This window comes from Pararge aegeria, chromosome 1 (genome assembly GCF_905163445.1).
Source record: "Pararge aegeria chromosome 1, ilParAegt1.1, whole genome shotgun sequence".
Lineage (NCBI taxonomy): Eukaryota > Metazoa > Arthropoda > Insecta > Lepidoptera > Nymphalidae > Pararge > Pararge aegeria.
This window is the reverse complement of record NC_053180.1, coordinates 11294036-11306943: the sequence shown is the minus strand read 5'-3', so window position 1 is coordinate 11306943 and position 12908 is coordinate 11294036. Positions and strand designations below refer to the sequence as shown.

The 12908-nt window shown below is 35.1% G+C and overlaps 1 protein-coding gene across 1 annotated transcript; it reads left to right on the top strand.

The window, feature by feature from the left end:
* Positions 1-574: 574 nt before the first annotated feature.
* On the top strand, positions 575-11562 carry LOC120629696 (putative endoplasmic reticulum metallopeptidase 1-B). Its single transcript, XM_039898719.1, has 18 exons — positions 575-619; positions 1437-1553; positions 1732-1912; positions 2312-2473; positions 2799-2926; positions 3104-3202; positions 3360-3504; positions 4004-4155; positions 4317-4461; positions 4778-4898; positions 5011-5113; positions 5374-5566; positions 6439-6620; positions 7322-7456; positions 8318-8598; positions 10017-10129; positions 10626-10807; positions 11395-11562. Exons 1-18 carry the CDS (start codon positions 575-577, stop codon positions 11560-11562), a joined length of 2652 nt encoding a protein of 883 aa, XP_039754653.1.
* The last annotated feature ends 1346 nt before the right edge of the window (positions 11563-12908 follow it).

The window sequence follows — 12908 nt, the reverse complement described above, 5'->3', positions numbered from 1 at the left end:
AAAACGAGAGTCTCTCGAATGCGAGCGGCAGCCTCTAACTCTCTCCTTATCGCCTAGTGTGAGCAAGTGGTGGGAGTCTGTTCTCATTTCTTGTGTGAACATTGCTTAAACAAACCAACAAATAAATGTTTTCTATGACCTACGAGTGCTTGCCTGAAGTGACATCACTTTGAGTGTCTCGCCTTCGACAGCATTGTTTGAATAGCCGCGGGTGAGGATTCTCTGGAGTGTTGTCGGATATTCTAGGAACTCTCCTTATGTGATATACATAATGAAATAAAAAAACTATAAATGAATATCCTTCTTCCTTCATTCGTAAGAAAACGTAAAATATTTTTTCCGATACAGCAGGACATGCAAATATATTTTTTTCTAGTATAAAATTAGTTATGCTGATAATTAACTAAATAATTATTATTTATATCGGTAGATAACTTTGTATCTCAAGCCTTATGACGTACATTGCATTAGGGTAGCTTTAGTTTTTAATTAGAGGTGCGAAGATCGCAAGCTCACTACCCTCGGCAGCCATCACGGTTGCTGTAGTCCAAGAACTGTAGTTTTGTGGTTAATTATGACAGAAGAAGATAGCACGCCAAAATCGGCTACGAGGACGAGAGTGCGTTATTCTCACATATGTTTAGTGATTTATAAAGTTGTTTTAAAGAACGTCTTCAATGAAACAGGATTTGTGGCAAAGCGTTGCAATCAATTTTTTTGTTTTCAATTTTTGGTTAAAATATTATAAAACATGAAAAACTGTTAAATATTGATTTATATTAATTTTATTTTTTAATATTGTAATGTCTAGTCTGACATATTTTAAGAAACAAAGTCTTTTTTAACTATTATAATACAAATATTTATGGTTTTTGGGCATTAATTCCCTTTCTTATTTTTCGGAAGGGTTCTGTGAATGTATCTGTGGAATGGCGGATCTTGCCCTTTATTTTATTAATTGCAAACAACACAGTATTTCAAAGACTACTATTTCCTACTAGTTTGGCAAAAGCAATACTATTATGTTGTTGCCATGGAATAAAAAATAGTTCAGCGTTATTTCCCTATTTTTATCTAGTTTATTTCGTAAATTTTCCATCCTTTTTAAAGGCTTCTTTAAATATTTTTAGCAAAACTACGTAAAGATATTAACAAATAAAGACGCCAATGTAGTAATGTTATAACGTTACACCCCTTTTCTTCTGCTATCAAATTGCTGATAACTATCGTGTCTGTTTATTATATTCGTTTGTCTTGATAATTTCATTGATATGTAATAAGGACAATTAATGAAATCAGCTGCCGCTTTTGAATGGTATTTTATCTGACTAGCTCGAAACTATGCTGAGATAATGTAGGTTTTTTTATAGCTTCTTCAAATTATTGTGCAAAATTTTATTTCTCCGAATTTTTTAAATATTTTTTTTATATTTCAGGTGCCTAGCCTTTTCTTAATACCTTTATTGGGATTTTTTTTACTTTTTGCTTATTTTACGATATTGATTGAAGATGAGCTACCAACTCCTATCAAAGAAAGGGATATTCCAAGCAGTGTAAGTTTTTTCCACTTTATATCGGTTTATATGAATTATTTGTTGTTAGATATCATAGCTGTTAAGAACACGTTTTTTTACCTGGCTATCTTTGTATCTGTATTCTTGTCATGCTTACGTAATTAATCTAAAGAGCAGCAATGAACTTAAAGATATTTTGTTTCCGTGTCTATTTCAGGATTCGAGAACTGTTAGCGAGGAATCTGCAAAAAAATACCTAGATGAAATACTCGGAGATGGGCCGAGGGTAGCCGGCGCAAAATACCACTACACCAAAACCAAGGATCTTAAAAAGCTTGTGGACAATATAGCAAGCACTTCCAATCTGCCTATACACACAGACTGGCAGTTAGTCGATGGTGAGTTTATGCTCTTTGAGAATAATTAATTTTTGGCAAAGTATGGTCCAACCATCCAAATCTATGATGCTTAAGTTATCATCTCCACATATCCTACCAAGATTGATACAATTTACTTTTAAATTGTTACTAGTTAGTATTTTTGTATTATTTAGGATAATTTCTCCACAAGATTTAAGTTTTTAATTATTGACAGTGGACAAACCATTTGAATGATTAACAATAAAATAATTATTAAAACATCAATCGTTTTAAAGAAGTGATTAAAATAGAAATGAAAGATGATTCAGATATTATTCTACGTTCCTTGATTCCAAAGGAATAAATTCTAGGATAAAACCAATATTTTGAATTGGACTTTGCTTTTTGTGGGCTGGAAATATACAATATTCTTTCCAGGAAACTTTTGGATCGCCTTCGGTACACCCATTGTGCAAGTTTACCAAAACTTGTCCAACATAGTGGCAGTTTTGGAGGGTGAGAGTGGCTTTAACGCTGACGGGACCGCTGGCACATCAATTCTTGTCAATGCTCATTATGATTCTGTGCCTTTTTCTATTGGTAAGTTTTGATTTGATGTTTTTATAGTTCGTTCGTAGAATAAACTGTTACAAAGCTTAGAAGAGAAAAATTACTTGCTATTAGCAAAAGCTAGTATGCAGGGTCGGCACAGCATTATTTTTCTTATTTGAAGACAGACGTATAGTTTTTATTTAGCATATTATCGGACTAGTGGGGCGCTAGTGGAGCAAGCCTATAGTTCTGGAAAATTTTCCAAAACTATTCTCTTTAAATTAAGTATAGGAATCGTGTTCAAAGAATCTATCAAAAGTCATTTGTCAGACTATTAAGCATAAACAAGTCATTGAAAAAAAACATCTTACAGGTGCCTCGGACGATGGTTTGTTTTGTGGTGCTATGGTCGAAACTTTGGAGAAGTTGTCACGTAGAAAAAGGAAGCTGAAACATAATATAATATTCCTCATAAATGGTGCAGAAGAAAATGCGTTACAGGTGACTAAAGATTATATTATACACACTATTTTAAAAAGCCTTAAGGGCCGTATTGACCAGTGGTGTAATTTTTTACTATACAATAGTATTATGGAATCCGTTACACATTAATAATGGCATGGATTGAGAATTGTTTTTTTTCTTTCATTTGGTATAAGCTTGATTTTATATTTACAGGCAAGTCACGGATTTTTAAGCCACCCCTGGGCAAAGAATGTTATTGGAGTTATCAACTTAGATGCAGCAGGTATGAACGGGAGACCTAGTGTTTTCCAGGTAAGCAAATATTAATGTACTAATTTGATTTGATTTATATTTTTAGGTTCATAAAACACGACAATATCAAATATATAATTATTTATGGCGTTGAACTCTTTAAAATATAAGTGAGAAAAGGGAACGTAAGATAAACATACAAAAAATATTGTTTTAGGTAACAGATCCCAGAGTGCTAGACGTTTACAAGAAAACAACTTTAAGACCCATAGCACAAGGTTTGGGAGAGTTCTTATTTACTTACGGCATTATACCATCCGATACTGACTTCAGGATATGGAGAGATTATGGGAAAATCAATGGTAAGATTATAAATTCGTACGATTTATATGAAATATTGAATCTACAAAAGTAATTGCTTACATATTATATGGATTTTCAATGAAAGTTAACCTTGCAAAAATCAGGCAAATCTGCACGGTGCGATTTAGAATTTCTTAAACCATTATACAGCACACTACATAGATATTAAAGAATTCCGGTCAGCGCCGTGAATTTTCCATGAAATTTTCTTTACACTTTGATTGCTATAATCAGCGAAAACCAGGCAAATCTGCACTGTGCCATTTGTAATTTCTTCAATCTTCAAAATTGAAGATATTGACTTTACAATCACTTCTGGAGATGCTCCGGTGTCGAAGCTAAACGTGTGTACAGGTATCCACCTGGAAATTTCATGGAAAATTCACAAAACATATACTTAAGCAATTACTTTTGTAAATTCAACGGTTCATTGAAATACCGGGAAGTAACGCCCATGTATATCCAATGGCAAAATTTTAAACAAAATTCCTATTATAGGTTTAGACATAGCATTTGTAAAGTGGGGTAATACTTACCATACCCGTAACGATAGACCAGACTTAATAAAAGAAGGTGTAATGCAGAATGCTGCGGATTTACTCATAGGTCTTACCAGAGCGTTGGGTGACGATGAGGATCTAGCAATCGAGGTATTTTGTACAAAACTATTTCCATTTCATAAGTATTTTGTTACATTACTCCTGCTTACATTCTATAAAAAAAAATATTGAGAGCGTTTTTATTATTTGTTTTCTTAATAGCCATAAAACTAGAATCTTTAACATTCTACTGACTCTTATTTCTTTTTTAGCAACCAGCATCAACCGTGGTATATTTCGACGTTTTGGGCTTATACATTATCTCGTACACCAGAGACGTTGCGGTAACTGTGGATATAGTAGTGGGATCAATGGGTTTATTGAGCGTAGTTTACTTCCTGTGGCTCTTTGGCTTCAGTAAGTTAAAAATTATTGTTGACTACAACATTTTTTAAATTTATGTGTTTATCAGCTAATGCTTTAAATTATTATTTGAATCTAAACCAAAATCCTTAATTAGTTTTAAGGTTAATTACACATTCGTGCAATCTTTTTGACTGTTACTATACTGTTTCATCTGAAGATTTCAAATTAGATAGAATATTGATTTCGGTCATGAGATGGTATGAGTATTTCAACTGAGAGTACTCTACAATAAAGTACAGTACTCTCAGGTAAGATATTCTCCTTCAATTCCTCAAAATTGTTTTTTAACATGTTATTTTTTCCACAGAACGAGAAACTGTTATTGAGTTGATATGGTCTGCAGTGAGTCATTTGCTATGCATAGTATCTGGACTCTTGGTTGTTGTCGCATTTACCCTTATCATGCTTAACTTCACGAAGCAAATGAGGTCAGTATCTTTTATAGACGGATCCTCATGAGCAACATAATAGAAAAAAATGATTACCTCCATACCTTAATTCATATTTTAAGTATATTTTTATATGTTTTTTCCATTCTAGATATATGTCTGCACACTGGCTCGTAGTTCCGTTTTACTGGCTGCCTTATTTAGTCACATCTGTTGGAGTTTCCCATGCTTTTGACTCTTGGAGATCTTCAAAGGTACTTATTGAATTTTATTCTTAGACTTTTTAAGACTAGATTAGATGACTTTTCAATAAATTGCAAAGTAAAGTGGTGACAGCCTAGTGGTTGTAGCTTTAGATTCGCTTTCGATGGAACCGAGTTATAGCGGCAAGCAACTCAGGACAGCTTTTCGAAGCTATGAGCGTTAATTTGATCAATTAAAATATTACCTTTATTAGCTTTAACTTGAATATATTACAGAATATTAACAGAAATATTCTTATATTTATTTTCAGATAGATTACGATCGCCCAATCAGGACAGCTCAAGCTATGACCACTACTCGACTTCTGATGGCAATCATACTGTTATGGACGTGTTGTGCCGCGGAGACCGCAAATATAAGATATTTACTCGCGATTCCTCTTTTGGGGATGTCGATTGGAAGTGTTATAACCACTTCGTTGGCGAGATGCCGATGCCTTAGCGGTTAGTATACCATTGCCCTTTGTTTTAGTAAGTACAGTCACTAAAGTTACATACCAAAATTAGCACACCAACGTAGTATAATTTCCAAGTACGTATCAGAAGCAGCCTCATAAGATCAAAGAGTCCGAAATGAAATCTATCTTAAGTAAGGCTCTCTTTTATTTATAGTAATAATTGGCAGACCAAGCAGATGGCCCACATGATAATATGTGAAAAACCATCGCCTATGAACAGAGCAACAATATGCAAGGCATGCAAGGAATACGTCGTATATCGTGGCGCCCTCAGTCCATCAACCCGAGGCTTAAGTGTAAAGCCTCGCTATTTTGGAACACATTGAAACAATGCTGCTTTTCGTCAGAAATAATCAAGCTTCTTCCTCGGACTAGCTGTCATAAAAAGCTCTGTGACTATCAAACAACACTCACCGTCAGTGGCGTGCACAGAGGGTATGCACAGGGTATGCAGATGATATAAAATGAAGAGAATCTCCAGTACGAGGTATAAAAAACTTAAGGGTAGGCATTGTAAAAGTTATAAAAAGCCTACCTTTAAGTATTTAAACTCGTACTGGAGGTTTTCATCATTTTATACCATCTGCATACCCCGTGCATACCCTCTAAAAATAAAAATATATTAATATTAGTAAAATATATTTGAAAAGCGCAGTTTTTATTATGCATACAAAAATGTTGGCCGTCCTTTTTATGCCAATAAAAAAATTATTGAGCCAATGAAGGTAAGGTATAAGCATTTTTTTCCTTCCACAGATTAATAAACAATGTGAGGTGTGTGATGTCAAGTTAATGTTAGCTTATCCGAGGAACCATCGTGGATTTGAAAAAATGTTTCAATTCTTGATAATTTTTCAGCATGGCAAGTACTCGTGCTAGAAGTGATCCTACATCTGCCTGCCACGATGTTCGCCTTCTCACTGGCTACCAGGCTTAACTGCCTGGCTATACCCATAATGGGACGTTCGGCTTCTGACTCTCCGGATCTCATAATCGCAGCTTTTAACGCCTTTCTGGTTATTTACGTTGCTTCAACAGTTGTAAGTTTTACTTTCAGTACAATAGTATTTGTGTTACTGTCATGTCATGTATAGGTACATACAAGGCGTATGTACCTTTCTACATTTTTACATGTTTTTATAGTCCGCTCTTTTTAAAACAGATAATATAATAAAAAATACCTTACACATATTTTTAGTAACATATAAAGCTCAGCTTTATAAGATATGCGTTTGTTATACTTATTCTCTTTATATATTGCTGAATCTTACCGCTTGACCCTAGCGGTAATATTCAGCAACTATTATTACATATTGGATAGAAGCAGGCGTTACTTTGGGGAAATCCATAATATATTATGAAAATTAAGCTTAATTTGCTATACTCCGCGAACAGCAGGAGAATCTGTATGGTGTAATTTATAATTACTTCGAGGAGCAATGACTTAATCGGAGATGTTGACTTTACAATGAATAATTGTTAAGAACTAAACAATTATTCATTGTAAAGTCAACATCTCCTGAGGATGCTCCGGTTTCGGAGCGAAACGTGCGTAAATGGTACATTGCCGAGGATTACACTGTTTGGTGTGTAGTATACGGATTGAAGTAATTATAAATTACACCATACAGATCATCTCATCTCCTGCTGTCCGCGGAGTATAGCAAATTAAGCTTAATTTTCATAATAAACTATTATTACTGTTTTATAAAATTTTACAATAACATACCTTTTTTTTCAGTCTGGAATTGAGCTTCTATTCTCACGCAAAGGTCTCACGGGGGTGTTGGCTGGTGTATTGATAGTGTCTGTCGGTATCATATTCTTCCCCTTCCATCCTTACCGCGGTGACGTCACGCAGAGGCATTACTTTACTGTAAGTATCATAGCATCATCATCATCAACCAATTACCGGGCACGGGTCTCCTCTCAGAATGAGAAGGATTTAGGCCGTAGTCTACCTCACTGGCCAAGTGCGGATTGGCAGACTTTAAACGCCGTTGGGAACAGTATGGAAAACTATCAGGCGTGCAGGTTTTCTCACAATGTTTTCCTTCACCGTCATAGCAAGTGATATTTATTTTTTTATTTATTTATACTCTTTATTTGCACACAAATAAAAATACAGAAGAAGAAATAAAAAAAAACACAGACAAAAGAAGTATACAAAAGGCGGCCTTATCGCTTTGTAGCGATCTTTTCCAGGCAACCTTAGGATAAGGAAAACAAAAGCATAACATACTGCAGGTTGTGCATATTAAAAAAAATACACACTAATAAGTACATACTAAAACTTGACCTAGATTACACAAATAAAATAATACATAATATAATAAATATAAAAATAAAAAAAAATAACTAACATATGCTTTAACATATCATAAATATCTACATTAATAACAGTTAATAGTATTACAAGTCGTCTTAAATGCAAACTATAGTGGTTTTTGACAGCTTTCTTAAAAATACAAAGTGACTAAGACTGCTTTATGTCGATTGGGAGCGCATTCCACAGCGCTATGGCTTGCACTGTAAACGAGTGCTCATAGAACTTAGTTCTATAAAAGGCATACTCAGGGTCAGCGCGCCACACGATCATTTAGTAATATAAGTACTTCATAATATTCTCAAAGGCGTTAGAAGTCTACCAATACACACTCTGCCAGCATGGAAGACTTTAGGCCTTTTTTTCATTTTTAGTGCCTTGTGTATAATAAACTATTTACTTTCCTTTCAGCACTCACAAGTAACAACTTACAACGCAAGTCGTGCGCCAATAGAAAGATTTACGGGAACCTTAATAGCTAAAACGGATGCTCTAAATGTAGATTCAGCTTTGACAGCAATCCGAAGCAGCCCCCTGTTCGTACATGACAGAAGTCATTCAAGAGAGATGAATAGTTTGAGCCACAAAGGACTGCAGATCAGATCGAGTGACATAAAGATAATAGATGAGGAATGCGATGATTACCTATACTGCAACTTACCTTTGTACCGACCAGGGTTTAGCAGATTGAAGTAAGTACAACTTAAGTGCGTTCCAAGATATCTGATATCCTTTATCGATATTTCAAACGCGCTTTTAGTGCTGCTGTTTGTTTTTGTTTTATTGGTAGTAAACGATCACGTAGTAAGTACTGATACAAATAATAACCTTAAAAAATAGATTAATATTTTGTAAGGTTATTATTTGTTTGCAATGCAAGCGCACAAAATATGTTTGTTTATTGGTTTATCTCTACCCTAATATTCATGTTTACTTTATAAAAACCTTATATATTTAATTATTAATTAATTATTTATGTATACTCTTTATTTGTACATCACTGAGAAAAACAAAAAAAATAACAAACTCTTTAAGAATGTAGCGGGATACAAAAGGCGGCCTTAGCGCTAAGTAGCGATCTCTGCCAGGCAACCTTAGGATAAGAAAACTAAAAAGAAAAACGAATAGGTGAGGTCCACTATTTATAACATACATACGAATAACTACATACTAATACATAAACCAGACTAACAAACACAAATACAACAACACTATTGATAAATATAAAAAAAATAGTAATAAATATTTAAGCATACCATAAATACTTAAATATGAGTTAGAGTAGATAAATAAATAATAATAGTCGTCTTTATTGAGCGAGATAATGAGCCTTAACAGCATTATTAAATATGCCCAGTGACTTCGACTGGCTTATATCCAATGGGAGTGCATTCCACAATTCAGAAGCTTTGACATTTCTCTAGAAACAGTTTATTTATTGCTGAACACTGCAATAAAATCAATTGCGTAGTTTAAAAAATCCAAACCTATAAACAGCGAATTAGTGTGAGTGTTTTATAATAAGTAAAGAAGTATCGATAGCAAACTAAAATGATATTCAAAAAGACTTCACTTTCAGTCGGAATGGAATGTACGTGAGGAATACAAACAATTGTTATTGTACACATGTGAAATAGTGCGTATAGGTCTACTGATACTTATGGCTAATATTTATTTTCTGTTCTGGTACGATGCCGCGTAGAAACCTAAGTTTCACCGTAATGCGCTTCGAGACAGACATACGTATAAAGCATTAAATTGAAATCTTTCCTGGACTAAACTTTGAAAATGTACGGATTCAAAGATGATTTGCGCTAGACCGTTGTGTACGAGAATTTATTTCAGGCGCTGGGTACGGCCGAGTCTCGTTTGAAGCCCGGACTCCCACGGTGTAGCATAAACTGCTTTATATAAAATGATCGGAATGTTTAGGATTCGTCTCTCATCCGTATCTCGTACGGGGCAGGGCTCGTTCCAGCTTCGGCCTAGCCTAAACCATCCTTTAATGCTTGTCCAGTTACAGTTTTATTATAAGTAAATCGGTATGGATTTTATTACCTTCATCTTTTCAGCTAATTATTTATAATATTATTTCTGCTTAATGTTACAGTCGGGGCGGTATCTTCATCAACATGAAACCGCCGGCGCAATTTCCTCACTCATTGTCACTCGACAGACGCTCCTGTGTTGGCAATTTATGCACTCTCCAATTCACAATGCGTGGTAAGTTTCATCATCATCATCATCCTCAGTATATATACGACCCACTGCAAGGCAACGGGCCTCGTCTCTTATAGGAGAGAAAGAGAGAGAGAGAGGTTCTAGAGAACCCTTCCCACTGTTCCCATGCTGGTTTATGGGCTAAGTAATAGCAGGGACCGACAGTTGAACCTGCTTGCCAATTTTCTACTCCGGGCTGGTACTGGAAATTCAAAATTAACTTTACTTAAAATAAATTAATTTAACGATCTCTTCTCGATTCCCTTGTATGTGTGCGAACGTATACCATAATTTCTGTAATTATTATGATAGTTCAAGTAAGTAGGAAAATATATAGTGATTTTACCAACGTAAATCTATCCTTTTTTATAGTAGTTCTTTTATTATTCGTAAATGTTAATATTAACTTGTGTTTATTTTTCACGGCTGACGGTAATCCCGTGAACATTACGGAATCTTTGCATAATTCCATAAATAAGTATGTCTTGAATATTTGCAGGTAACGCCCACAACCTGATTTCCATATGGCCAGTACAGGGTGTTGAGCTAACAGATTGGTCCTTTAGCGACCCAGTCAAGGATTCGGGAGTAGTACGAAACAGACCCGTGTATACCGTCGTCCACTCAGCGGCCACATACTCCGAAACCTTCGCGCCATTTGTATTCTCTGTGACCTTGAAAGTAAGTATCAAGACAGGAAAGCGTATAGCGTAAGCACATTTCCGGAATATATGAGATACTCATACTATCTGTAAAAGAGTCAATATGGCTCGTGAGTTCCGAATGGATAAAGGCAGTCAGGACTCTCGTTGACTTCAAATTTATACGATTATTAACTAAAAATAATATGGGTTTAGAATATAGTAACTATTTACTTATTTTACCACTGAGATGAGTTTTGCGTTATTTCCCGATGCCAGCTTACCTTCCGTGCTCAATATAGGCAATATCAATATCGCAGGATAAAGGATGGATCCGATTCCGAGCCGAGCGTCGCTTCTCTGGTTTAAACTCCTTAAATTAAGGTCGCACATAATTCAGAAAAGTTGAAGACTCAGAAGTTGCGTGCTTGGGGTCGAGCTCGGTAACCCCGGATGGGAGGCCGAAGCTCTAACCGATTTTACCCGTGCGAGAAACCGGGGTTTAGTGGGCCGGTGGATGATGATCCATTAGAAGCTAACAATATATCCGTTGGTCTAACAGTCTAGGTATCGTAGCATATTAATACTTTTAATAATTCTAAGTCTTTAATGAACATTTCGTTTCAGGTACCACCACCACTTCAGTCTGGTCTCCTAGTAGACGTATCTCACCATTCGCACAAGGCTTTCCATCCGGAAGACTTCACTGAGGAATACAAGCAACTTCTTGCTGTTATGCCCGATTATATGAATATTGCCACTTTCCTGAGTTTTAGAAATAATTACGTATTTTAGGCCTTTTTTTTTTGTAAGGTTTTGAATGAGGCTTAAAAGTTAACCATACAATTTATATACCTACTACTACGAATAGGTTTGAAATCAAATACACATACAGTTGATTTGAAGTAGGCTTCCTTTACATGCTGTTTTGCAAGTTTGTGAGAGTGTACGTGAATTTTAATATCACTGTAAAGCATATTTCACACAGAAGGAACGTACGAAGGAAATTCACGTTTGGAAATAGGAGACATAAAAAGTTTGTTAATATTATTATGTACTTAAATACCTATCTATCTATCTATTTACTTCTATTTTAATTTATATGTTTTATAATAATATCCGGATTTTAAACCTATGTATAAAAAATAAATTCACATTTGAAATTGAAAATAGTTTTTCTACATTTCAAACTATTCGTACGTTATGACCTGCGACTAAAAGGTAGCCCGCCAACCTGCATTGGAGAATCGTGGAGCGTTCGAGCTCTAAATACTTGGCTCCTATGAGACGTGGAGAATCTACGTAAACTCATTCTTTGGAACGTGAATTTTGATCGCATCCAGAATTATTCAAACGGTCTTTAGCATAAACGCAGATTTTTTATAACTTCGAACAGAATAACATATATTCTAAAATATACTAACATAAATTAAACCGATCTTTTCATGTTATTTAAATATTAACATGAAAAGATCGGTTTCTTGCCATATCTATGAACCCTTAATTAACGCATTATCAGAAATTGTGACAACGAATGCTCAACGTAAATATTATCTATAGTTATCTTAAATACATTCTTCAAGTCCTAATACTCGATCAGATTCCTTGATAATAAATAATTCAGTAGATACTTATATTGTTATCTTTGCCATCTGATTCTTTAAATATATACATTTGTTATAAGACAAAACAATAAGTGATTTCAATCTACTAATAGGTATCTACGCTGAAACATATCTTAATCTACACCGACACATACCTGCAAGCCGTCTGACGCTCGTTTACAATCGTTCGTATAGTAAATTGGCGACAAACTTTGCCAACTTGTTTAAAAGACGCGATACAGTCGCCAAACCCGCCGACATCAAGTCACTGAGCTGTGTCGGCGCGTCAAGAGCTGTAGTTCTGTGGACTCCTCTATGCTGAGGGACTTCTATTTGACTATAAGCATTTTTGACACCTTAATAGATAATTTCTATGTATCGATCTGAAAGGGTCGGTCGTTACTACAGCCACATGACTTGACACCTACGCCTATAGTAGGATGTGTTTCTTGGTCATATAGCTATGTGAGGCTCTATTTCCTCTTAATACTATGGAGTGTGACCCATCTGGTTGATCCGTAAATTATTCATCATCAT

What these genes read in the sequence shown, in the direction of transcription:
- LOC120629696 (XM_039898719.1), top strand. Translation starts at nt 575, where the DNA reads ATGACAGAAGAAGATAGCACGCCAAAATCGGCTACGAGGACGAGA. An exon ending in ACTCTTGGAGATCTTCAAAG is followed by an intron (nt 5,114 to 5,373) that starts GTACTTATTGAA and finishes ATTTATTTTCAG; the next exon opens with ATAGATTACGATCGCCCAAT. An exon ending in GAGATGCCGATGCCTTAGCG is followed by an intron (nt 5,567 to 6,438) that starts GTTAGTATACCA and finishes ATAATTTTTCAG; the next exon opens with CATGGCAAGTACTCGTGCTA.